This window comes from Anas acuta, chromosome 4 (assembly GCF_963932015.1).
Source record: "Anas acuta chromosome 4, bAnaAcu1.1, whole genome shotgun sequence".
NCBI classification, from domain to species: domain Eukaryota; kingdom Metazoa; phylum Chordata; class Aves; order Anseriformes; family Anatidae; genus Anas; species Anas acuta.
The window spans coordinates 8,301,151-8,328,505 of record NC_088982.1 but is presented as its reverse complement, the minus strand read 5'-3'; the positions used below and the strand labels follow the sequence as shown (position 1 = coordinate 8,328,505).

The following is a 27,355-nucleotide window of genomic DNA, read 5'->3' as shown; positions in this document are numbered from 1 at the left end:
GTTTGTCTTGCACATGTAAAGTTCTGTAAAATCTGGTAATTCTGTTATGCTACTTATGAATGGGAGGGAGAATGAAAAAGGAGCTTTGGATCTACTTCAGGAGTACCAGTATTTCTTCAGTCTTGACATCTTCTGCCTACTTGTGTACTTAATTTCATTGTGACCTATATCTTCTGTGCTTGAAGGACTTCAGACCATCAGTTGTACTTCAGGTCCGCTGTAAATGACTAACTTTGTCAGTGAGCTCAGCTCTTAAAGCTGACAGGGTCTATCTGGCAGTAGCAATAGTGGCCTCTGATAACTTGACCTTTCTGTCTCTTTCTGCTTCCTTTCTGCTCCTTTTAATGTAATGTCTCAGTGCTTTTTCAGAGGCATTTTTCCACTCAGTGGGTATTGTGTTCTGTATACGATACTGTGCTTTTAGACAACCCTTTATTACCCACTTTGTCCTGTTTTCTTGTTTTGCAGAACTTTCTCAGGTTCCCCCTGTATTTCAAATCCTTCATTTTCCTGTTCCTTTTCTGCTTGGTAAACTTAGATGTTCTGTACTGTACAGAAATCCTCTTTAAAGATAGAAGGCTATGGCCAGCTAAAAAATACAGTATCAGCTTTTTGAAATACATTTTTTCTCTTCACTGATACTCTGAACAGCTGTTGCATTGAGTAACATTTAGCACACAGGGTAAATGAACTTCCTGAAATCTGCATATAATGCTGGACAGTTTTAAGAACTTGGGGAGCTGTGTCAAGAACATATTTGTACAAAAAGCTGTATAAAGGAATTTGGAAGTGCATGCTAAACTATTTTTTTAAATTTTGCTCTCCAAAAGACCTACCCTCCCCCTACTTTGTTGTTTTTTGTAAATTTATGCCTTTCTATTTAGTACAAGTGTCCTCAACAAAATGAAGCCTATAATGCAGATACTATCTAAATACTATTTCAGAAGTATTAGATACTGAATCTGAGCTTTCTGTTGAAACATATAGTAAGTGGGTTTGTCTTAACAAATGTTCTAAAATACCACGTGTCGAGATCAAAAGTTTTAGATCACTTGCTTTAAAATTTGCAGATATGTGTTAGGCACTGATTGTAGCTTATATTTATTTCATGTTGGAAAAAAAAAACACACCATTCTTGAATATAAGAGAAGTGGCTGCTTTTTTCTTAACAAAAATTAAGATATAAAAATGTCTGAAAAATGTAAAAAAATACTGTTTTAAATTTCATTCGATGTTCATGTAGGTAGTAGAATTGATTGACAAAGAAGATATTGATATTGGCACCAGCCAGGTCGCTGAGATTATGGCACTGCTTCAAAAGGAAGAAAAACTGGAAGAAAAAGAGAAAGCAAAGGAAAAGCACGATAAAGAAGCTGCAGAAATAAAGAATTAAGCTTCAGAATCTGAAGCAAAGCCCAATTGTAACCAAAACTGTGTATATCTTTGTGTCTAATAGCTACATATTACTTGAGCTTTTGTGATTATGGAAAGTGTTTTAAGCTGATTCTAGTAATAAATCGTAGATACGTTTTCTGACATATGGAATGAAATTTCCGTTCATCAGAGAAATGATTTACTGTCATTCCATACAGATGAAAACAAAATATGCTTCTTCAGCAGTGTTCCTGCCCACAAAATCATGTATTTGCACTCATTGTTGTGGTACAGTGATCCATTAAACTTGCAAGTCTGCTGTATAAATTAAGTGTATTGATCATGGAAAGATGTTTTTCATTTATTTCCTTTTCATCGTTACATGGGGCCCAACCTTGCTTTGCTTCTACCTTCTGGCTCTTTCAGAATTTAATACAAGCTTTCCCTTCAGTCACAATACCACGTTTTTTGGTAACCTGTTGGTGAAGATTCTGTGGCTTCAATAGTAGCTCATTAGGTTGAGCCTTACATGAACTAAATATCACTAAGTTGTTGCCTCACTGACAGAGAATGTGACATTCTAATCACTTGTATGAATTCATGATTTTTTTTTCCTGTTGAAGGGAAAATCAGACTTATTTTTCCCTAGAATTGAAACTTCCCGTGAAGTTTGCTTCTTATGGGTGCCTTAAATTTCTTAAGACTAGGGAGTAGATGTTGTCGCTTCTACTCAAACTTCCATGAATTACTAAAGAAAGCATTAGAATCACAGGAGCCTTTCAAACAGTTTCAGAACACAATCTGTCACAGAGTAAAATGAGATAAAGTGGTTGTCTAAACAGCGAAATGAAATTAACTGTAAGGGAAAAATGTCAGTTGTGATCTTTTTGCAAAAATATTTTTTTAAAAAGCAATTATGAAGGTGTGTTGGTTGTTATTCATCTGGCAATTACTTACCATAACTAGTTCTGTTACCTCTCAATTGTCATCTCAGGTATAAAATCACTAACCAGGTACATTCAAAGTACTTAAATACTCTCATCTCATGGCCTTGCTTACTGTGCAGTCAGCAAGTGATGTCTGATATTGGCAGTGTTTTGATTACATCGGCTTCCTAATTAATTGATTGCTGTCTTTGTGTTATTAAATACTGACAGTAAGTCAAGGTTTACTTTTTAATGTCTGTCCAGAGGAGTAAATTTTTTAGTTTCAAAAACAAAATGCCAACTGTAGGAGGTTCATATTTCCTGGTAACCTGGAATTTCCCTTGTTTCTTAAAATCTATGATGAAATACAACAAGTATGACTTGAACCAGCAGGGTTATTTTTTTATCTTTTTTTTTTTTCACCCAGTATCATAGGATCTCTTGATTTTGTGTACATTATAGAGAGCACATCGTATGTCTCTGTACACAGCAATATTGAGGTGGGCAGTTAGTAGTATTAATGCTTTTAGTAGTAGTAGCATATTTTTATAGAAAATGTTGACTCCCAGATGTATTTCATCGTAATTCTATGTTCAGTATTTATCTAGATTGGCTAAATTATTTGTAAAAATTCATTTCAAGTTAGTGGAACAAAAAAGTTTGGACAGTCTCATGGCTTGCATAATGGACCATTGTATTTAGTTGTTTCCAAAGCAAAGTGTACAGTAGGATGTACAATACAAATAATTCTAGAAAAAGGGTCAGTGTTTAGTTTAAATATTGAGTTAATATTCTGTACAGTTTGAGAAGAAAGCTGCTTTTACGGTAGGTAATATGACTGTTCCTCCTGAGAATTGCTGTAATTATATCTTAAGTGTAAAATTATTGTAACAAAGCTGAAATTTCAAATCAGTATGAACTTTGCAATTAATGTACCCATAAATGAGGGGGGTTATTCTCCTGTAAATTAAGACTTACTTGGAGATTACAGCATGAAAGTTAGTTTGTAGATTTTGAAGATAGGACTGGATGCTTTTTTTAGGCCCAAACTTGTCTTAGGTGAAAAAGTGAGAGTAACTTGACAAAAAAATAAAATTTTAAAACTAATTTTACATTGTATAAATAACTATTAAAATGAATGGGCTTTTATGTACCCCAAATTCTGTATTTGCTTATCTTCAGTTTGAGAACAGCATATAACAGACTTACTTAACATTCCTGAGATGCAGTGAAGTTATTTGTTATTTGAGCTAAAAAGGTCTGCTAGCTTTCACACGACAGCAAAAGCCTCAGCATGAGGAGGACTCAAATGCACACAAGTTGAAAACAGGGAGCTAGCAGAGAAAGCTGTTTTCAAAGCGTTACGAATTGAAGTTTGGTACATCTTTAATTCTCCTGACAGTACGTTATCTGACTGTAGTGTTCAGGAGTTTAAGACACATTGCTGCTGTTCTTGGATTGTGTTTACTTTTCACATAAATTTATGGATTAAGTAAGAAGGGAGCCAAAAGTAGCCGATTCTTTTCCTATAAAGAATGTTCCAATTGAAATAATTGTGGTATGGTTACTGAAGACTTTCAGCTTTTCGACTGGTTTGAAATTTCATCATTGTATATGATGAAATTTTAATGGTTTACATAGGAAAAAAAAAAAAAACACACAAATGTATGGCTTTCAGTCACAAACGTCAGTTTTCCCCTGTTACCTAAAGAGTTTAAGTGACATACACATCAGTAGCGAGGCATTTCTGTGGGAAATCTCTTTATTCTGATGTCAAAGTAGGGAAGCCCGTGACAACTGGACTTTAACATGTTCTGCAAGCTCAGAAAGATTGGGAAGCCCTCAGTGATTGACGTTTACTCGGTTTCAAACCTTCACGAACAGCTCTACAGGTGAACCAGGCAACACGAGCAGATCGGTGGCTTGTGGACTAGCTCCAGATAACGCGCTTTGTTGTCTCTCATGTTGACCAAAACCAGAAGCCACAGTACTTTCAGAGAAAGGATGACTTCCAGGTGTACAGTAACCGGTCAGAACTTATTCCTGAGTGAATATTTAATCAGGAGATGTAAATATTTGTTTAAATAATTAAAAGGACGTGTGGGATTTGGGTGACCTTGTGACTTACACAGGCAAAGCCTCTACGCTCAGAGTTGGGTAATCAATCAGTAAAGCCGTTGTTGGGGTTGTTTCAGATCCATCTAAAATAATAAATTATTGAGATGAGTGTTTAAAAGAAAAAAAAAAAAGTAGGATGTCCTTTCTTCTTCCCCTTCAAAACAGTTATAGGACCTATTGACAAATTTGTTTCCAATGTGTTATCTCAAAAGATGGTTTTTACTGAGATTTTCATCGCTGATTGCATGATGTATGAGTAAACCTGCCTGCAAGTTAAGTACCAAAAAGCTAACTAATAGGTGGTTTGTCAGCAGGAATGCATGCAGGCAGAGAATTCGCTTGACAAGAGAGTTCATTGCACTATAGGCTTTGTCTGGGGGAAAAAGTTGCATCTTTTATACAACTCTGAAATAACTCTTGAACTTTGTATCTACATATCCTGCTAATCATTTAATCTTCAGCTACTTCAGCATGTATTTAAATCCTTTTAAATTGTTTATATGAAATTATTGGGTATATTTAATTAAAAAGAAAAATCCCACGTTCTGTTCTTGGTATGTATTCAAAGTTTTGAGTTTAAGAATTTCAGTCTATGTTATAAATTTAAGTTAAAAAAAATTCTTGTCTATGCTCTGAGCATACTGGTCCTGTGTTTGCCATAATGCAATATAATTTTTTTAAGTTAATTGGAGCTTTTGTTCTTTTAGTTTTAATAAATGTATCATTTTGAAACCTGATCTGTCCATTACTTTATTTTCTTTTGTTTTTCTTCGTTTAGTGTTAATCGATTGCTGTTCAGATGAGATTCCTGATGATAAGCTTTGAAACTAAGATGCTTGGGGTGGAAGAGGACACACAACAGGTGGTGTGTGCCTATATTTATATATACATATATATTTCTCTGTTAGCTTAATGTTCTTTACAGAGCTCACTTCAGTGTACAGCAGGCTTCTAAGCCTTGAGCACATCCCACAAAATGCTTTTTCATTAGAAAGCTGTTTGTGATTTATTGTTACCTCTCTCCCTGGAGCTTTGGCAGCCTGGGTGGGAAGCGGAGCCCAAGTCAGCAAGGTGTTCCAGTGCACGTGTGGTCCCTTGGAAATAATTGAGCCATCTCGAGCATAATTTGTATTGGAATTGCTCTCGGAAGTGTCAGTGCTCATCTTGGCTCAGCTGTGCTCAGGACTAAGAAGTGCAGAGCAGGGATGAGCCAGGCCCAGAAGATGCAGAGGTCCCGTTGCAGGGGCCTGCGTTGCAGCCAGCCCCCTGGCTTCTTGCAAATAGGATTTGGGAACACACAAACATGTGGATCTACTTTCTGGTGTCGAAGTACTCCAACAGATGGCTGAAAACAACTTCCTGTCTCGAGGTGCTTTTGGAATAACTTAATCAATAAGCTGAGTTTGGTTGTGGATTTTTGCTTCTCCACTCAAAGCCAAATGCCATATATCAAATAATGGCTGCAAAGGAACAAGTTCTGATACTTCTTAAGCTTTTGCTTTAAAATTTCCTTTAATTACAGGCTTATTTAGGGCGAATTTACGCCAGGGGAGTTTTAGGTTAGATGTTAGGAAGAATTTCTTTACTGAAAGGGTAGTGAGACATTGGAACGGGCTGCCCAGGGAGGTGGTGGAGTCACCATCCCTGGAAGTCTTCAAAAGACGTTTAGATGTAGAGCTTAGGGATATGGTTTAGTGGGGACTGTTAGTTTTAGGTCAGAGGTTGGACTCGATGATCTTGAGGTCTCTTCCAACCTAGAAAATTCTGTGATTCTGTGATTCTGTGAATAGGATTGCTGTGCAGCAGTGTGGTAAAGCAGACTAGCAAGGAAGTTGTGGCTTTGAGTTTGCAAACTCAAGGTGCGCATTGACAAGTGTGCTTGATCGTCATGACGTCCTGAGTGCCCAAGACAGGTACGTCCACTTTTGATTTACTGAGATAATTGGTTATATGAAAGAAATAGCTCTCTTTTCTAAGCATGTAATGAAGACTTAGAGCAACTGAGTCTAGTTATTACAATCTAAAGGATTGTAAAGGGTGCGTTTTTGTAACTCTTGCTTTCATGGAGTGGGAAAATAAAAGGGCCATGCCCAGGCGGGGAGCCTGGCTGCTCTGCTTGTCCTTGTAGGTGCCAGGCATGGGCCAAATCCAAGCCTCAGGAGAGCTGGGGCTGGGTGGGAGCCGTGTGGTGCAGCTCCTGATCAGGGCTGGGCTGCCAGGACCCTGCTTGTCTGGGTCTGAGCATCCCCAAGGGTGGAGACCGCGACCATTGGGCAGCCTCTGCTGGTGTTTGATCCCTCTTGGGAAGAAGAGAGTTTTCCTTGTGCTTCCCCTGTGTCAAATGAGCGTTAATCCATTCTTACAGATGATAATTGTCCACAAATATACACCAAGGGGGGTGATAATTAACATCACTAATTAGAAATTCTAGATAATGGAGACGTTGCTACAATCCAGTGCAGTGGAAATCAGGCTGCCAATGTGGGTATGCGGAAAACTGCTTGGAAAAACTTCTGACTTGATCAAATTCAGGTCTTACAGCTAATACAGGAGTATTGCTGCAAAACCTTTTGGTGAAAAGTCATTTAAATGGTGACTAAATAGTTTCTCTGGCTCAGGAGTCTTACTTTTCTCACTGCTTCTACATTGAAAAGTGTTTCTGGTATTTTCCTGAATTATTTCTCAAGTCCGATGTGAACAGGAGGATGTTTGTAGTATGTTTCTAATTCCCTGTACTCTGTGCTCACTTCCATTTTTGTGTATTATTGGATATAAATCTTTCTCAGTAGTTAAATATCCTTCACAGGTCAAAAATTCTTTGGGGGCTCATTAGCATGTACAATTTTACACTTGCCAAACCTTCTGTGGTTTTCAAACATCAGTTTCTCTCATCTAACTGGCGTAAAGGATTTTTTTTGCCGTGCAAGAGATGGATCTGATTCAGATTTGCCTCTTTCCGTCTAGTATTTCTCTTTATGTGCGTTGGCAGAGCAGAGCCCTTCATGAACGGCCTGATTTATGTCCTAGCGAAGGCTGCAGCCAGCGATTCGAGATGTCAAAGCCTCCAGTGCGTGCATGGAGCGGCCGTGCAGTCTCCCTCCCCCTGCCTTTTGTCCTGGCTCCAGGGTGAGAGCGAGCAAAGTTCTCTCTCCTTCATTTCTTACCATGTTTTTGGACCCTCTGCTGGGCAAGGGCTTCAGAGCCTGCCCGAAGGAGAGCTGCTGAAAAGAGCTGAAGATGAGCAAATAATAATAATAATAATAATAATAATCCAAATGTCAATTTACTATTAATAATAAAAAATATAAAAAGTATAATATAAAAAGTTATAAATTGAAAAAACATAATATAAATATAAATAAAGTAATTTAATAATATTCAAAAGACCTATTATTATTATTATTATTATTATTATTATTATTATTATTATTATTATTATTATTATTATTATGTCTTTTGAATAATAATAATTATAATATATAATGAATAATTTAATAATATTCAAAAGACATTATTATTATTATTATTATGTCTTTTGAATATTATTAAATTACTTTATTTATATTATATTTTTTCAATTTAAACTTTTTATATTATACTTTTTATATTTTTTATTATTAATAGTAAATTGACATTTGGATGATGATGATGATGATTATTATTATTATTATGGGAAGTAACAGCCTGTTATGTAGGAAACCTGAGAATCCCTTCAGCTTACTTCAGACTTGAAAAAATAAGATTTTTTTCCCCCTCAGCCTTAACATACCCTAAAGAAGTAAGCAAATCAGCATGTTTTTCTTCTCCCTCCTCCCCGTACCCCAATCTTTCTCTTTTCTCCATCCCTTACTCAACTTGCAGGACTAGGCAGGGACAATTTGTCGGGTCCTTGTTACGCTTCAGTTTCCCAGTACCTTGCTTTGTGATGGTGGAAGCAGAGCTGAAACAGTTACCATTAATTCTTTCTAATTCACATCTCACTAGGTGTTTTCTTGGTCCGTGTCAGCTCAGCAGCAGCCTTCATCGGGCTCCACGCTCACCTTCCTCTGCCACAAGCATGCGCCCTGGCGGTGGCTGAATTTTTTTCACCCTTCCCTTTGGATCCCAGCACAGGGAGCTGCATTTTTCACCAGCCACAAAATTTCAGGGGAAAAAAAATCTGCTCTGAGGTTTAGCCTTCAAAATCAAGAGTGGCATTGAGAGGGAAGGCACGGGCAGCCGTATTTTTAGACCTACCTACTGTGACCAGAGTTACGCACCCAAATGCCGTAACAAAAATAGCGCTGCGGTGCCGCAGTGACTCGGTGTGATTTGGTTTGAGGTGTACCTAAACCCCTTGGGGCACCCTTTTCCCTAGAAAACCCTTTGTGCCTGCTCTGGAAATGAGCTAGCTGGGAGTTGGATGTGCAAACTCAATAATTAATGGATGTCAGTCTGAAAAAAACTTTGGAATAAGTGATGGGGAGGAAGAATTAGCACAGAAAACCAGCTACATTTTAAATGCATGATGCTGCAGTCCCCGAGACCCTTGGCATGGCAAAGAGGCCAGCTGGGCAGGATGGTGAGGGGATCTTGGGGACTTCAAGGGGCAGGTGGTGGCCGCTTGCTTGGTGGCGTGGCCCGACCAGAGCGGGCTGCTGGTGGGGAGGGATGGGATGGGATGGGATGGGATGGGGCAGGAGATCCTCGCCAGGCAGAGGGTGCTGCAGTGCCGAGCATCACGCTGGGTCACACCACTCTTCTTTCCCACCCCACACCTGGTGCTTCATATCTGGTTTGAAATTACAAAACGCTTTTTGTAATTAACATTGCAAATCCTCTGCCTTCCAGCTAAAATGCTGCCGCATCCCCTCCCCGCATTCATATGACTTCTCCCATCGGATCCCATGCCTGATTTTCCCCAGCCCATATTTATTTACACCCGGGTCCTTGCTCTGAGCTCACAAACTCTGTTCCCTGCTTGTTGTCTTATTCTCTCCTCATGAAGCTGCTGTCACCCCAAGGCCACATCTGGCTGCCGGGTGTCCCCACGCTCCCCCCATTTCATACTCCATCTCCTCTCCTTGTGTCACCACGACACTGCTTGCTTGCTTTGACCTAGTATAATTGCCCACTGGACTTTCTAAAATTAATCCCTGTTTAAAACACAGCATCATTTCTAAGAAATTCTCCAAATCTCCAGTTTAAAAACTGACACTGAAGGAGAGCCAACCACAGTCCCCTGGTCAGCCCTTGTACTGGTTTGTTGATATCACGCTGTGGTTTGTGGGGGTTTTCTTGTGGACGAAGGCAGAGGGGAAGAAATCTTTAATAAGACAAAAATAAATGATTTCCCCGCCCTTGGAAAATCAAGTAACAAAAGCCAAACTGTTTCTAGTGAATTTGTCTGACACCAATTTCTGTAATTTCAGCTTCAGTTTGCTTGGTGGAAAAGCCTCTGAAGCTGTTTTCTTTGTTGAGTGCTCATATTATGCATTAATGTGTGTAACTTCGAAGCTGCACAGCTCCTCCAGAAGCTCCCTAACTTTCCCATTAGTGACCCGTGTCCTTCCTGCCCAGAGCCCTCCCCGCTGGGTCGGTGAGTGCAGCGTTTGTTACAAACTCTGCTGCACCAAGGCTTTGCTCAAGGTGCCCAGAGCTGCCTTGCGTGATGTCTCCTACCTTGGCTTGATCTGACGCCACATCCAGAGGTGCCTCCCAGCTCCTGCTGAGGATTTGGTCCCTTTGTGATGGGTCAAGTTGCTCACCTGGGCTCGCATCCTCCCACCAAGCCCCCAGCTGTTGTAAGAGCAATGCCGGTGTGCTCCATTAAGAATGAGTTACACACTCGTGATTTGGTGGCTTGGATGTGATGCTTCAAATAACTCAGGCATGTTTTAAAGAAACGTAGCTGTTGAAAGGGTATGAACTGGAAAATCGGGATAATTCTGGCTGGAGTGGCCCCCTGGTGGTCACTGAATCCAGCCTCCTGCTCAGAGTGGGGCTGTGTTTTGATGTCCTTGCCCTTTACCTGTTCTGGACGTCTTTGAGGATGGGAATCGCACAGATTCCCCAGGTCTGGGTTCTGTGTGTGACCGCCCTCCTGGTGACAATATTTTCCTAACACCTGGTGGGTTTCTCCTATGTCACATAGGAGAAATCCTATGTCAGCCTCTGGTGGGATTCTCCTATTGATCCCTGCTTTCCAGGGGGCCAATCTCCATCCTATGCTGGCACATGGGGTTGCTCCTCCCTGGGCACAGGACCCTTCGGCTTTGTAATGTTCCCATCACCCTGCTTCTCCAGCCTGCTTTGCTCCTGTGCATGCAGCCCCTGCCTGCAGGGAACGATGCCCAACACCACACTGATGAAGAAGGGTACAGAGGAAGGACCAAAATGAAAACAAGAGGGTCACACGGACAAAACACCATGTGGAATCGTTAAGTCTCACTTGCCAAATCCACGAGGTTATTCAGGGTGAAACCAGCACAATGACAGCCATGGAACTGATGGCAATTTGTGCAATTATTACACAGTGAACAAACCACCATGTGGTGTTAGAGAAGGTCTGAAAAAAAAATTAATAGGCTGTTGGTTCAAATGTGAAAGTACTAAACTCATCGACTGTGATGTGCTCTAAAAGCAGAGACCTGAGCCTCTGCATCGAAAATATAACGCTTCCCTTAGGAAGCCTTACCCAGGTCTAAGCAGAAAGCTTTCTGGCTGATGCCCAAATACTGTTGTGTTTTTTTGTTTGTTTGTTTATTTTTTTTCTAAAGTGCCGTAATTATCTCTGTTTTCATTATTTTTGGCGGTAAGTTTTCCTTTTTCTTTTCCCCACTTTGGTTAAGCGGTGGTGTGTGTGCAGCTGATGATGCTGAGAACAACGGCATTCCTGTCACTGTGAAATGATACCATGAAAAGCTTATGGGATTTTGTAGGTACTGGACTTACAAATTATAAATGACTTGTTCATTATTTACTCTGCGTGGGGTAAAACCTTAAACAAAAAGTTGTTCTCTGGTTCACCTCCACATCACTTGCTTTCTGCCCTCCACCTTTGCTAGCTTTCAGCTGTGGCAGCACAGATTTTTTCAACATATTTCGTGGTGCTGGTCACTGTGGTTCAGAAGCTACTGTACAGCAGAGCTGGAACTTGCTGGATCCTGGACCAAAGTGGATGGGTTATGGGTTTTTTGTTCGATCTACAGATTTCTGTGCTGGTTTGCCCCAGGTCTCCCTGCCCCACAGAATGATTTAAATGCTGCCTTGATAGTTCAGAGCTGCTGCTTGCTTAAAAGCACTTTGCAGCCACAGGGACTGTTTCTCAGCGGTACCTAAAGGGCTATAAAAAACAGAATAATCCCCCAAGAGGTCTGTGTTTAAATCCAGACACAGCCTGGATCCAGGTGAGGATTCCTTTGGGATTGGTGTCACAAGACAATTAAGATGCCAGGGGGTTAAAAAACATTGTCAGATCGTAATGGATCTGAATATAACACACAGTGATGCCAACAAAGACCATGGTGACATCCTCCATATCCAGCCTCAAACTCACTGGCTCCAGATCCTAAAACCTTTACTCTCGCAGTGTTTTTTTATAGTGGGACTCTAGCAGCGAGGACTGCAGGCTGCCATGTCCGAATAAACCTCCTGAGCTCCTGGTGCTGGATGGAAAGAGGCCAGCTGGGGAGTTTGCTCAAAGCCTTTCCTCGTTGGCTTTCCTCGTTGTCATTCCCCGCACAGGATGCACAAACCCCTGGAGGGGGGAGGAATAATTTCTCCTCCACAAGAGTTATCCGTGGGGCTGCAGCCAGGGAGATGAATTTCAGGACAGACGTAAGCAGGAAGGTGCGATCCAGTGCACACACGCGTAACGAGGAGGCAGCAGCTGGAGAGGCTGCAGGGCGACGGGGGAACATCTGGAAGTGATGGGGACTGCAGCCCAAGTGGGACAGCGTGACGCCGAGAGCTTTCTGGGCTGGCTCCACAGCCGAGCTGTGTTTGGGATAAGGGAGGTGGCTGCAGCGGGTGCTGAGGTCTGAAGCACGCTGTGTTGAATCTAGCCTCGGGTAATGCTCCCCACCGCTGATACTGAGGGGCTGGAGCGGGTCCAGATTGATATGGATAACGCATGGCTGGTTGCTGTGAGTTAACAGCCCCTACTTTTAGTAGGGAACCCCTACTTTTAGGAACCCCCACATTTGGGAACGTTTGCTGCTCAAATCCCGGCTCTCCCTTCTCCTCCAGAGGCTGATGTAGGCATTTAAACCAGCTCCGCTCCTGATTTAAGGTATTGCCCCAGATTAGGGATAAAAGGATTTAGGACGGGATCGTGGGATGTCTCTGGTGCAATGCCCTGCACCAGTCAGAGCAGGCTGCTCAGGGCTTTGTCCAGCTGAACGCAAGGGTTTGGCCCCAGGATGGAGAGGCCACAACCTCCCCAGACAGCCCACTTGTGATCATTGACCACCTGTACAGCGACTTTTTTCCTTTGATTTAATTGCCATTTCCCACCTTGCAACTCACCTCCGTTGCCTCTCGGTGCAATCGGTAACATTAATTATTAATTAACCAAACCCCTGGGTTAATACCCCGAGGGCAGCACGTCCCTTGGTAACCAGCCACCAGGCTTTAATTTGCTGGCACCGGAGGAGTGGAGGACATGAAGCATTCCTGCTTTTTCCAGGTGTGAACACCCCAGCAGGGCTGCTGTGTCAGCCGAGCAGTGCAGCCTGGGTTATCCCATCCCCTCGGTACCTCTCCCATACAGATTTTCTGCATGGGGCCAGCAGTGGCCCCAGGAACACCTGCATTTTTGCCAGGCGATGAATCCATCCCCATACAAAGCCAGCGTGCAGTGGTTGAAGGCGCCCCTGGAAGCCTTGGGGATGAAAAGCCCTGCAAAGACCGGAGTTGTTTATTATTATGATTGCTAAAATAAAACTTTAAGACATCTTAATGTAAAGGGCTCGTTGGAAGGTTTACAATCAGGGGTGTTTTATGAGGGGAGAAATTATTTCCAAGAACCAAATTACAGCAAGTCCCCCTCAGGACAAGGCAAAAGAAGAGTTCAAGTGTATTACAAAATCAGCATGGCTATAGCTTTCTAAGCTTTTAAGATCCCTTGATATCGGGGGAAAGGGGAAAGGAGAGTCAGGCAGCCAGAAGAGGAATCTGTCTCTATTGGGAAACCATTACAAGGATGCAATGTGGTGGCTGGGACCCAGGCAGAATTTGAATGTCATCCCTTTTCTATAAATCATGCAGAAGCATCGTCACATTTTAAAATGCGGAGCCCAGAGGGAAGTATTTTCTCTCTGTGTTGAGCTGGGATGTAATGTTGGGGACTGGAATTCAAGGGTCCCAGGCAGAGGGGTCCAGGGTGGTGTGTCCCAGCTGCTGGGGAGCAAAGGGATGAGGATGCTGCACTGGGAACATGTCTCAAGGCTGCAGCCCCTTACCTTGAGCGTTGTCCTGGCCATATGCAACGCCCAGCAGGAAAATGGGATCTTCACCATGGGTCACATTTCCTCTCTAGAGCATGGGTGGAGAGGCTGCCACCTAGACCCAGAGTCATAGGACTGCGCTGGTGTCAAATAATAGTGATGCAACTCGAACAGAAAGTTTTAGGGGCAAAAAATTGGAGTTTCCTGCGGAAATTCAAGGTGAGCAAAGGCCAGTGGGCACATCCCATGCAGCTTTCAGCAGTGATGCCACCCGGTGCTCAGCCTGCATGCTGTACAAGTAGCTCTTGCATTACCATCATGCTGCCCTGCACGCTGTCCTGCAGGAGATGGGGAGGTGGAGCAGGCTCCCGGTGGTCTCTGCTTATAAGGTTTTGGGAGCCTGGCTCCACGGAGGTGTGCAGTTCTGGTTTTACTGACAAAATCATGCTCACAAAAACCCTGTTGAGAGCTCGGCTGTACTTGTAGCAGGGCCCAGCCCTCCTCTGCCAGACCCAGTACAAATGTCTTGCCTTGTTAGAGTCTCTCAAAATTTTGGGAAATGTCAAGGCCCCTTTCTGCTAAGCACCGTATCAGAGATGCATCCCTTGCTCAGTGTCTGTGGTGTGAACAGCCAGAGTGTGAGCAATATGTGTAATCCGTTCCTGCCTTATTTACACAGCCTGCCCCCCTGTGCCTGAACCAGGGAAGAAAACTGATGGAAGGGAGACAAAGTGGTTGCTAATTAGCAATTACTTCATTAATAGAAGACATCTGCTTCACATTAGGCAGGCAGAGATGAAGAAGGCTGAATCTCACATCCTCAGTGACTAGCTGGGGGCTTGTTCCTGTGGGCTCAGAGTGCAAAGTCTGAGTCACTTTTGAAAGCAAGAAGTGGCTGTCATTTAGGAAAAATGGTGAAAATATTTTTGGTAGTTTGCTGTTTGTTTTGGCTTTTGTGATTTTTATTTTTTTTTTTCCCCAATAATCTTGCAGGCATTCCTGGGGTCACTTCAGAGGGAGGTGTGAAGGGAATGAGCTGGGGGGACGGGATTATCTCCAGGAGAGGGGCTGGAGGAATGCCAACAGCTAAATGACTGAACCACCTTCAAAGGAATTTGGAAGATCGCCTTCCCCAGCCACCAGGCTGCTTTGGGAGATGCCTTTCACTGTGTTGGGGTGAATATCACCGAGCAGGAACAGGAAAAAGACTCCAGCCCTTCTGACGCAGCAGAGGTTTCCTCCTAGAAGACAGGGATAAGGAGGATGGAGGGCTTCATGTGGGCCACTGTTGGACTGTAACACCTCAAAGGCCAACGGTGAGCTCCTTGGGCATGGCCTGGGCAGCACTGAGCAGAAGGTGTTGGGAAGTCCTTGAAGTCTGAGTTTCTGCGAGAGAATTTGGATTTATTTTTTTTGTCAGAGAATTGTGTGCAGGGTGGACAAGGAAACAAATACGTCTGAGAGAATCAACAGTTTGGGAAAATGCAAGTTAACTTTCCATGGCTGTGTTTCTTTGAAGGTATCCCCTTCCCCTAAATTTTCCTCTGCTCCTCTCAGTTGTGTTTCTGTCCAAACTTTCTTCCCCTCCAAAAGCTGGAATACTTTCATTATATTGAAATTAAATGGAAAAAAATATATATCCCCAACTAAATCTGAAAGTGATCAAAAAATTTAATACAAAAAGCCATTTTTCCTTGAAAACAATTCAGCTGGCTGGGATCAAATCTTCTCCTGTTGAAACAGCAAAATTCCCCTTGGTTTCAGGAACTGTGGGGTGGGTGCTTGGCAGATTTTGGTGCCCACAAGGGCAACAGACTCCTAATTGCATCAGTTGCAGAGCTCCTTTCCCTGATCACCACGTGGGTTTTCTGCCTATGGATTAGGCACATTTGGATTTTGGAGTTCGTCTACCAGGCACGATTGACCAGAATAATATAATAAGAGTTGCTCCAGAGCTGCTGCTCATCTGAACTCTATTTAGGAATCAAAGAGAGCATACTCCAGAGCAATTATTTTGCTTTGGAGGAGAGTATTAATTATCCCCACTGTAAAATGACTCTTATTGTGGAAGACAGTGGTCTGTGCAGGGAGCTATTCCAGAGCAGTTATTGTGGAATAGCTTATTCTGCAATAGCTATTCTGGTCAAGTTCCCTGCGTCGGCAAGCCTGGAGCCTCCGCTGCAGCACGCTGCACACGCAGCCGCTGGCTTCACGGGCTGGTATGCGGCTGCGAGCTGACGGCCCCAATAATGCTCTGATCCTGCTTGCCTCTGAGCAAGGAAGGCAGGAACTGCTCTTAGAGCTCTGTTACTGCCGCCACCGCCTGGATTTTTTTTTTTACCTCCGTTAGGTGTCATGCATTCCCTTCTGATATCTCCGTGCAGGTAGGCGGTGTTGCTCACCCCTTCTCCAAGGAAAAGTTGAGTTTTGCCGTGTTTTATCAACATTTCCCAACTTTCTCAACTTTAGGGGTGTTTTATTGACATTTCTCAGCTTTCTCAACTTTAGGGGATTTATCCCTCTGCCCAAACGGATGCACCTAGTTTTTTTTTATTTTTATTCTCAGCGCTGGATTTCCTTTTTTTCCCCCCAGATGGACGATGAGGTGAAACCACAGCAGGTCCCCGTGGGCTCTCACTAGGGCAAGACACATCCCTGTATGTCATTGCCCCATCTGTACTGGCTTCCCAGGCAGCCTTCAGCCGGCGTGACAGGGTTTTCCTGCCCGAGCCAACTTGAATCAATGTGGAGCGTAAGATTTCAGGAGACAGTATCAAGCCCTTCAGTAAAATCCAAATAGATTGCAGCTGCTCTGCGCTACATTAGCCCCTTAATTTTGCAATTCTGTCCCAAAAAACTGGGGGGAAGGGCAAAGAAAGCTGGAGTCTGATGGGATTTTGATTCCGCAAAATCAAACACGAGTCAGAGGAAGTGCTTTCCTCGGGCAGGTCGGCATGGCAGATTTTCCATGTCTGTAACTTGGGCTTCTTTCGCTACCCCTGCAAGCCCCTTTTATCCATAATTAATGATTGGCTTCTTCCCTGAATTGCAATTATCTGGGTTTTCCATGGCTAGTATAAAATTTTCTGAAGCAAATTTTGGCTCTTAAGGCTCCTGTTGGCTTCCAGAGGGACTTCTGTTCCACAGGGAAGTGTTCTTCAAAACAATTAAACGTAAGAAAAATAATAACAAAAAATCCACAGCAGCCCCAAAACAAATGATAAATAACTAGGTCTGTACTGAGCCAGTTTGGTGTCATAGATCAAGAGGGGGCCCTGGAGATGCACCAGCCCTGCACGTTTCAGCACAACGTGACTTTTCCTGGAAATTGCTGTCCCTCCAGCCTGCAGAGCATCTCTGGTGTTGGGGAATCCCAGAGAAATGCCCGTGGGTGTTGGCTATGGGTGGTGGCGGGGTTTATCACTCTCAGATCAGCTGGCAGTGTTTGTCTACACACATCTGAGATAATTTCCCCTCCCACCCTATCCTCCCAGCCTTCGTTAACAAAAACTTCCAGAGATCTAATCCCGAAGTACTGGGTGCTCTTCAGGACTCTGCCAGCCATTGACCTCAAGAGTGTTGTGGACACAAAAGAGTGAACCTTGCATCTTGTATGTTCCTTTTTATATTTTATTTTATTTTATTTTATTTTATTTTATTTTATTTTATTTTATTTTATTTTATTTTATTTTATTTTATTTTATTTTATTTTATTTTATTTTATTATTTTTTAGTTTAAGTGATGTTGCCTGCCTGTTGTCCTTCTAATGGATCTTGGCTCTGTTGTCCTCCAGCTGCTTAATGAACTCTCTTCACTCAGTCATTGCTGTGTTTCTTCGTTCCCCTCATTAGATGGGTTTTGGTCTTGTAACGATCTTTGGTATTTGCTGTTCACCACCTTTAAGTGTGTCCTGGTCTTCAAGTTCATGTTTGAAAACCAAACCAGAAACAAGCATCTCAATGGTATTAACAAGCCAGTTAATTCCTTCACGGGGGTAAGAGAAGAGCTGCTGAGCAAGCTTATTAGTTTGTGTTTGCCTTTTCCAGCAAAGAAGAAATTTCCTTTTCCCTATGAAGCTGGTTGGCAGTTGCCCTTTTCTGCTAAAATACCAGCCATGTGCCATAAAAGAATAATTCTCCAGAGGACATCCAAAGTGGTGAACTTACTGGGAGGTTATTGAGTCACTAAGGTGTTGTGGAAGGTCAGTAAAGTGTCCGTGCATCACCTATGGCAACTGAGAGGTTAAAGGGATTAAAAGTGCCAGGTGTAATAGAGAGTGAAGCCCCTAAAAGAGTCCCTGACCCATCAAGGTATTTGGCCACATGTGTGATGCTGTGCTTGTAGCCCAGCTGGGGGACCTACGCCAGCTCGGGTCCCTGGCTGAAGCAGGGCTTGCGCTTGGTACCGTCCCAGCCGAAGGAACCCGCAGCCCAAAGCAGATATTTCCGTGCACGATGCCTGTGGCTCGGCAGCAATGAAGATGTAACTGAAGCCGGGAGCTTGCTCGAGCCCATGTAGGAAATTGGATGTTTGCCGTTGTTTCTGCCGAGCGGGGCCAGGCCGTGGTTGCACGCTTCGGCATTGCGCGGGCTGCTGTGCTGATCTCAGGGCTTTCTCAGTGCAGACCGTATCAGAGTGGGGAGGGAAAGAGATTAAAGATAAAACCTTGGGAGCTGATTTCTGGGAAGCTGCTGCATTCATCTTGCCTTCCTCTGAACCACAACATCTCACAGAAACTCCACATGGGAGCACTGAGATGTCTTTGCCACCTACTGTCACGAGATACCCTCAGCAGCCAAACCCCTCTTTGGTGCTCATTCTCTCTTCCTCCAAAAAAAGAACAAAACCCTCAATAAAACCAGATTTCCTCTCCATGCTCCCAAATCCAATATATAGTTTTAAGCAGAAAAACTGTATTCCCACTGTATTCTGTATGTATAACCCAAGAAAGAAGGTTCTGTTAGAACATTTCTTAATATTAATACCTGGAACACATCTGAAAAAAAAGTTTGTTTTTTTTTCTGTTCAAAAAGAACAGCAAAAATTCAAAAGGATTTTTTTTTTTCCCCTTACTTCTGATAAAATTGAATAGTAAAGAAAGAAATGAATACCTTATGCCAAACTCAGAGGGGGATCCAGGCTGCCTTTCTGCTGTCTCTAGCTCTGGTACTGACTGTGCATGGGAACCTTGCTTAGGTGGGACCCTGTACGAGGAGAAGGTGCCTTGCTTCCCTCAAGCTCTTGGCAAACTCAAGCTTGTCTTTTCTGTGCCTCGGTTTGCCTGTCTCCAAAGCACAGGTAGTGCCACAAACCCAGCTCAGCTCCAGATGTTCAACTGAGGCCAACCAAAACAGCTCTAGTACAGTCAATGTTGGCCATATACTCATCTGCTTGCATTGCTTATAGCTTTTATCCTGCTCATGTCATCTCTCCCCTAGTGATTTATTTGTCCCTTCATGCTGTCACATCCTGATTTATGTCTTTGCTGCTGATGGCAAGGCCTTGGCTAGATGCTCTGCAACTGGTGTGCTCTATGTTATGGTGAAGGTAATTAACAGTAGCAGAGACCAAGTATAGAAATTAATAATTCTGGGGTTAAGAAAGCAATATATATATATATATATATATATATATATATATATATATATATCCAGAGCATAACAGCAGAGGTAATATTTAAAGCCATTTTTGTGGTTTTGGCATTAAACCTTCTATGTAGAGGCTTAAATATTGATTATCCCAGTCCATTTTCATTCAGAACTCAGCATGCATGTCCTGAAGGGAGCAAAAATCTCTAAAATGGACTTTTTTTTTTTTTTTCAGATGGATGGAGAAACATTAAGTGTGTGTTTTACTTTTTTATTACCCTGATTTTGATTAGTATTATGTTTCTAGTAAGGGGAGTGAATAATATTTCCCTGATTGTCACTCTGTTTAATTAAGCAAACTGCTTGCTCTTAAATCAAACTCACTTGGCTCCTCCTGAGATTTACAGATTTTAGCTGCAGTCCATGAAAGGGCTGATGACTGGTACCATCAGAAGGGGGGAAAATTTGTATGGTGAAGTGAGGTTTTTCCTTATGTAATAGTTTCTGTTCATCAGAAGGACTACCCTGTGTGCAGGTTTGAGTTAACTTGCACGTGGGTATATAGCATGAGGGATCTTGCACAAGGTGTAGGAGACACATTTCCATCCCACTGGCTTGAAACCCAAAAGTCAGATCAGGTAGGAGCCAGCACAGACCCCAGTGAGCAATGGGAAGACACTGGGATGTATCCAGCATTTTTAGAAGATCCCACTGCTGCTGTAGGATCCCTGTTTATAGTGCAGCTGTGGTGCCTTTTGTTCAGTCTGTCTCACCTGGCAGTTGGCTCAGTAGTTTCCTTGCTCATCAATTAATGAAAAATTTACCTCATTAGGTGCAGATGACTGTTTTATAAAACACCAGGAAAAGAAATAGGACCTGGGCTGCATAGTCCATGGGTTACCACTGATGGCCCAGAGCCAAGGTTAGGGTGCAAGTGTAACCCCAATGATCTGGTTCCTGCCATGGGGATGAGGAACAGTTCGGAGCAATGGTCACAGGGCCTGGGTGGTGTTCAGCAGGATTCAGATAGTGTTCAGCTGGGCTTGGGTGGTGTTAAACAGATCTGCAGCCCTCAGCACTGGAGAGGCTGGAGCATTGCCCTGTCATGCTCACCAAAACCCCAGCTGAAATGGCTTATAAGGCCAGGCTGGATGGGACTTTGGGCAGCCTGACCCAGTGGGAGATGTCCCTGTCCATGGCAGGGGGTTGGAACTGGATGGGCTTTAAGGGCCCTTCCAACCCAAACCATTCTGTTATTCTGTGATTCACCCAATAATTGCAACTGGGCCTCACCTGGAGAGGCTCAGCTCCAAACCCCAGAGCCCTGGTAGGATATAACTGGGGCAGTTTACTTCTGTGGTGCAGATCTTAATTGGAAAAGCTCTAAAGCAGCTGCAAATTGAACGTGCTGGGTAGTAAATGGAGACTGAAAGCGTGTGGGAGATTGCACCAGCATCAGGCAGCTGGCCAGGCAGAGCGTGGGCTGGCACGGACGGATCCCTGTCAGGACATGAGTAGTGACAGTGAGGTGGGAAATTTGAGACGTGAAGGATGGATTTGGTGGAAGAGCTGAGGATCAGGAGCAGCAGCAGGTGATACAGCAGCAGCAAACAATCAGGGTCTGACCAAAGGGGTTTTACAAAAGGAGCAGATCTTTTGTAAATGGTTTCCTTAATGGTTTTGGCACAGAAAGCCGCTGCCTGTTGGGGCTCAGGGGTATGATAAATGTGTCATGAGAACAAGACAGCCTCTGGTCCTGCCTCCCGATGTGGTTGTAGAGTCCCCACGTAACTCCTGTGCTGTCACTGACACCGTCCTTGCTAGCAAGGGGAAATCATCCCACAGGTGCTGCTTGGCAAGCCCGGCCCTCCCAGCCCCTCTCTTCCAGCAGCTGCACGCGCGCTTACCTTCAAGCACACATGTAGCTGCACGTCTCATTTTAATTACACTCCTGTGAAAATTTCTGCTGGACCCAGGGACCTAATCCCGCAAACCTCGCTGATCGCATCGCTGTACGTGTGAATTTATGCTTGCAGGATTAAACCCTGCCTTCAGCTATGGAGCAAAGTAATTGTTGTAAGGAGAAAATGTGCAGGGGTGGGGGAAGAAGGGCAAGGTTAAAAAGCTTGTGCCAGAAGTGAAAGAAGATCTTTCACTGCTGGTAAGTATGGATTTCTGTCACCAGGGCTTTTTGCTGGGGAAGCTGCTGTCCCAGGCTCCTTGCTTATGAGGCAGACGATGATTTACTCTGTGTGACACAGAGAAGGAAATGAAACCTGATTTTAATTCCAGCTGCGTGTGCCAGAAGCACTTCCCCCAGAGCCCGTGCAGTCCATCGCTCTGGTTTGCGAATACCCCGATAGCTGCCAAGCAGGGCTGCACGGTGCTGGGCACAGGAGCAGGCCCTGCCGTGGCCAGGAGGTGATGATCACTTGAGCTGACCCCAGCCCAAACCAGCCGGGAACACAAAAACCCTACAATTTTACCTGCTGAGGGCATTATTTGCTGTTGTAAATGATCACAATCCTCTTGCAGTCAACTGAATCACAGAATCACAGAATTGTAGGGGTTGGAAGGGACCTTCAGAGATCATCGGGTCCACCCCCAAAAATCAAGACCAGACCATTTTTCTCTTTTCCCTTCCTTCCTTAACAGTAAGGAAATAAAGTGGGATTTCCAAGGAGCAGTTTGGGGTCTGGCCTGTTGCCCTCTCTGCTCAGCAGAAGTTCATCATTTGCCTTCAATAAGTTTTTGAGCAGCTAACAGACTTGGGATGGGCATTGCAAATGTACAGAGCATCACTAAACTGCTTTAGCTGTGATGGTCTAAGGCAAAGTTGGAATTGTCATTCATTTCACCTGAATGTTTGGGGAGAAACAGGAGAAACTCTTGGACACACAGAGCTTTCTTTCTCCCTGAATCTATGTCTTCAGATACGGTCTGTGAGCCCTTCCAGGGATGGGAGGATGGAGTGCAAGCAAGGGAACAGTGTGCAGCACAAGGGCTGGGGCATGGGGAAGGCATTTTTGACAGCTTTTTCAGAGGTTTTTGCTACAGAACTTGCCTATGTTCAGTTTCTTTGCCATTGTTGTCTCAGAGCTGAAATGGGCAGCAGGAGGTGGCTGCTGTCCCATGATAGTGTGTGGCCGCTGACCTGCACTGGGTGCCTCGACGAAGACATCCAACATGCGTATTTGGACAAGTAGATGGCAGACATTTGGGATGTTCTGCCAGAAGGCCCGGTGGTTTGGCACATTTCCTGAAGCTCATGCCCCTTCTTGCTTTCATTGATGTCCGTCTTAATTATTTTATACGCACCGCTCCTCGCTGCATGAAAGGGTGTTTCCAGGGTTCTGAATGTGTGAGAAGAAGGCTTTGTTGTCTGTTATTACTCATTTAATTAGGCAGTACTGGTAACTTTATGTAAAGGAATATGAAAATAATTAGATTGCTTTTGGCCAAGCTCATTGCAAACATCAGGAGCCCCAGAATTCAGATTAATACATGTTTTTTTCTGGGGTTGCTGTAGTCTTTAGATGTATTTAACCTAGCTAATGGCACAGCCAGTGTCTCTAGGGCTTTCTGTCCCTTTGTTGTTGTATATCAATCTCTTAAATCATGAATTATGGCAATACCATTAAGAATGGCTGGGAAGCATTCCCATAGTTAAAGCTAAACTAGCCCACATGCTTTAACAATCCGCAGTGGAAATGCTTGTCACCAGTTCTGCTAACAGTGGAGCATGTAAGTCTGAAACAGAAATGGCTCTGCAGGACTAAAGAAACAAATGGAGGGCTTGCTGTTTTATTAGCTCAACAAACTACATTTCACTCCTGTCTCCATTTCCCCTTTCTGCGTAGCAATGTATACACCATTTCCAAAACGCTCACGTAAACAATGGGGAGGGAAGCCTTTTGTGTGGCTTTCACTACGTTTGCAAGTTGTGTGGTCAATATAACTCAACGGAATTTCAATGAGATTTATAATCTTTATGCATGAGGAAAAATTTCATAACTCATTTTCTCTGACCTTTTTTTTTTTTTCTTCATACAATAGCATGCATATAGAGGAAGACAAAAAGAGAGAATGCTTTGACAAAAAAGTCAAGACTATCTTTGAAGAACTCAAGGAAATTTTGCCTGGGTAGATTTATTGATTCAGTAATTAAAACATCTTGATGCAAATATTGCATGCTCCAAAATCTGTGAATCTCTGCTCTGCCTGGTGCTCTGAAGGTCTCTTCTCTCTATATTAGTCAATGTTCTGCTTTGAGTTGTACATTAGGCATTGTTTTGGGGAAGCACTTGAATTTTATTTTCATTTATAAAACTATGATGTCAATTCTTTGCTGTTTGGCTCTAGATGTTACTGAAGAAGCTCAATCTCCTGTTGTCTGTGCTGTTTCCTCATTTATTCCTTATGTCTCTATATAGCTATCACTTTATTCTGAAAGTGATGAAGAACATAGGTACTGCTTGAGTGTCCAAATTTATGTGGGCAATTAGCAATTCAAACCACTGCCTGCTTTGCATTGTGCAATGACTGTTCTCAACATTGCGTGTGTGTGTGAAAGTCTGACAGCTCTGGACACTAAGGTCTGGGCTTAAGCAAAGTGGTGAGGCTACACTGAGTTTATGCTGGGTGCTCCAGCAGATTGTGTGAATGTTGCTTTCCATCTCCCTGTTGGCAGGCAGCTCCTTGCAGGGTTAGACTCTTGCACTTTTTTTTTTGCCTTTTTTTTTTCTCCATCTCCCTCAGCAGTGTAAAGTCTGTTTTCTATGCACTCGTGGCAACTTCAGAAGAATAAAAATCCCAAACCTATAAAAATAAATTAAAAAACAAAACAAAACAAACAAACAAATAAAAAAAACCCACCAACAACAAAACACTTTGGCCATATCCAACAAGATGTGAAATTCATGAATTTACATGAAGAAAGTTCATCACTCTATGAGAATGGGATGTGGGCTGGGTAAAATCTTCCCAATTTTTTGTGTCTCTGGAATTTTGAAGGAGTCCCTGGACTTTGTATAAAAAAGGGGTAGGACTGTTATCTTGCCCCCTCTGGTAGAAGACAGAGGCCAAGCAGTACCATGTAGGCCAGAGCTGGCACATGGATCAAGTAGGCAAGCTTGGGAATTAGGAAAAAAAAAAATCTCACCCACAACCTCATGCTGATGGGACAAAAGTAAGAGGTGTACATACCACCTGAAAAAGGAGTTAACTTTTATGTGTGGTTCACAGACTACATCAGAGGCATGGTGCAGTGAAGAGTGGGCTCGTGGGCTAACCAAGGTGGGGGGTCTCCATGGCACAGAAGAACCCTTGTGTAGCAGTGATGTGCAAGGCCAGGAAATACACAGCCTTGGTGTGTGAAGGTTTATTTTGCACACAAATTTGAGTGCCTTCTGTTAAATTTGGGAGTTTGACAGTGTTTCAGCATCTGCACGCGTGCTCTCAAGCTCCTTCTGCTATTAATTAAATAGCCTGTTGAAGTATACAGGGTGGAAGAAAGTTAAAAGGAGAACGCGGAACAGGTTGTTATACAAACATCTACCAAGGGGAGTCGTGTTTTCCCTGGAATGGCTAAGTCCTGATGCATTGTGTTTGCTTATAAATGTTAGATTCATAGTAGTGTATCAGCAGAACCTGGCCAGAGGAACCTCTCTGAAGGACCCACTTGGTTAGGCTGGACAAGCCTGGTCCTTGGGAGTGGTGGATTTACAGGTGCTGGGGCAGACCATCAGAGTGAGCAGGTTTATCTGAGAGGGCTGAGGTCTCCATAGTGTTGGTCATGACTTGTGGAATATGCAGATGCTTGGGAGGGGCAACCAGTTCACGGTGGACAATGAAATGGCCACCCCAGATCTCAGGGGGTTATGCTCTGCACTTTCAGAGGATCTATTTACCCGTTGTGCTGGCAGTAGAGGGACCTGTTCTGGGAGCAAGGACCATGTTTATTCATTGGCATCCCTTTGAAACAGGCAATGAGCTTCACTAGCACTTCTAGTTCACCAGTGTAAAATGAGGCCACAGAGCTCGGAGGTGGACCCTCAAGGAGCTTCCTGCAGGGGAACCCAGACAACAAAGCTGCTGCAGGGAAGGTCCCTTATCTCGGGAAGATGCCTAGGAGCAATGGGAAAGTTAGTTGCTTGGAAGGAAGCTGAATATTGAGGCCAATCTCCACTCTCTGCTCTGTTGCAGAACACCCTCAGATGTTTCATCCTCCCCAAAATGTGAGATGTGAACTTTCTCAAAGCCCAGTAGCCACGTCAGCTCTTCCTGTGGAAAAGGATGGGACACCCCAACCTCTGTACACAAGAGCAGGACTTGGAGAAGTCCCAGCTGATCCAGTGCAGGCAGAAAGGTGACTGCCTTGGGAAACCCTGCCAGCAGTAACGGAGGCTTCTCTTCTGCCATTGGCATCAGCAGGGCCTTTTGTTTTACTCTTGGCAAACACTGGTGGTGCTGATGTCCTGGGAGAGAGGGTGCAAAAGGGAGCTGTGCACAGTGCAGTGTAGGACTGGGGTCCCTGCGAGCCCAACACGACTCCTGTGGCAGAGCTCCCCACAGGGAGAGCCTCCGGGCTGAGCCTTATTCCCATCCATGCTAGCGTAGTCCCTGCTCTGGAGCATCAGAAGAAAATACCGCTTCCAATCTTGTAATGTGCTGCCCAAGCAAATGTAAAATATTTAATCTGGCATTGCCAAAGGGGTGCTTTATGACTTATGCCAAATTACATTATATAAACATAATTAAAGGGTTAGCTTTGTTTGAATCTGTCATTCTAAGCAATAAAGATGTCAGATAATTTAGTGTTACATTCTGATACTCACCCTATTAAGCTAGTAAGTGTTTTTGTGTGCACATGTATGTGTGTGCAGGCGGCGCTCATTGGGTTAGGTTTATTTTAAAGGTAACCGAGTCCAAAGACATTGGTGATGGAGTCGGGGGACATTGTTTGCTGCCAAACTGGACACCTGCAGATCCCAAAACTGCCTGGAGGAGGGTGAGGGGTTCCTGGTGTGTCCACTATAGTGGGGCCTGGGGAGGGGAGCAGGGAGATGTAGGTATCATTGGTACTTTTGGTACTGGGCTGAGCTGGGCTTGTGCTGGGGGAGCTGTTTGCATTACATCTGGGACATGACTCCTGCAGACCCAAAATGTCAAGCTGTGATGGGTGAGGAATTAATAGTATGAAAAGATTAAAAAGTGGGATGCTTCTCTTCTGCCCTGTAGACCCTTCGTGCCTGGAACAACTCACTACACCTGCTGGTGGGTACCAATGACTTACCCAGCGTGTTTCACTGAAAGTTTACTTCTTTAGCCAAGTTTTGCTCTTGTTTTGGAGTTGGAGCAGTTGGTGTGGGTAAGTACATGCTCTTGCTGTGGGTCCCAGCCATGAGCAGCCCCAGCATGGTGTGGGATGGGGCTGAGCAGTGGCTGAAGCCCATGGCACATCCACCCTTTGCTGCTGGGTTTCTGTCATGGTTTCATCTCATGATAATAGGTATTGTGTGTGCCACTGCTCTGGGCCTGCCAGTGGGTGATGTGCTGGGTATATACCCAGCTTTTGGAGCAAAAAAACCACCTCCCTTCCCCCGGGTGCTCTATTTTGAGACCTTCATTATAGCCGCTAAGTCAATGGAAAAACAAACCCAAATCCTGTCAAGTGCTGGGACAAATATTTCTAAGGTTATTTTAAGGTTTATAAAAAAATATTAAACTGGAGAGTAAAATATACTTTGCATGATTAAGCTGTCTTAATTTTACAGAGTTGCACACATGGACTCTTTACTGGGATACAAAGTAGAGATGTGTCTGAGTCTACGACTTGCATTACCAGTATCTGAGAGCACTTATGGATTACTAGGTTCAGTTATTCTCCTCAAATCTGCTGTCAAGATAGGCTTTGTTTGA

General features: G+C 43.7%; 1 protein-coding gene across 1 annotated transcript in view; it reads left to right on the top strand.

The window, feature by feature from the left end:
• The window catches only part of LETM1 (leucine zipper and EF-hand containing transmembrane protein 1), a 30,021-nt gene extending 24,866 nt beyond the window's left edge, over positions 1-5,155 (top strand). Inside the window, exon 14 of the mRNA XM_068679690.1 lies at positions 1,244-5,155. Coding sequence (XP_068535791.1) covers positions 1,244-1,393 — 150 coding nt within the window. The 3' untranslated portion in view covers positions 1,394-5,155. The remainder of the gene's footprint in view (positions 1-1,243) is intronic.
• Positions 5,156-27,355: the final 22,200 nt, after the last annotated feature.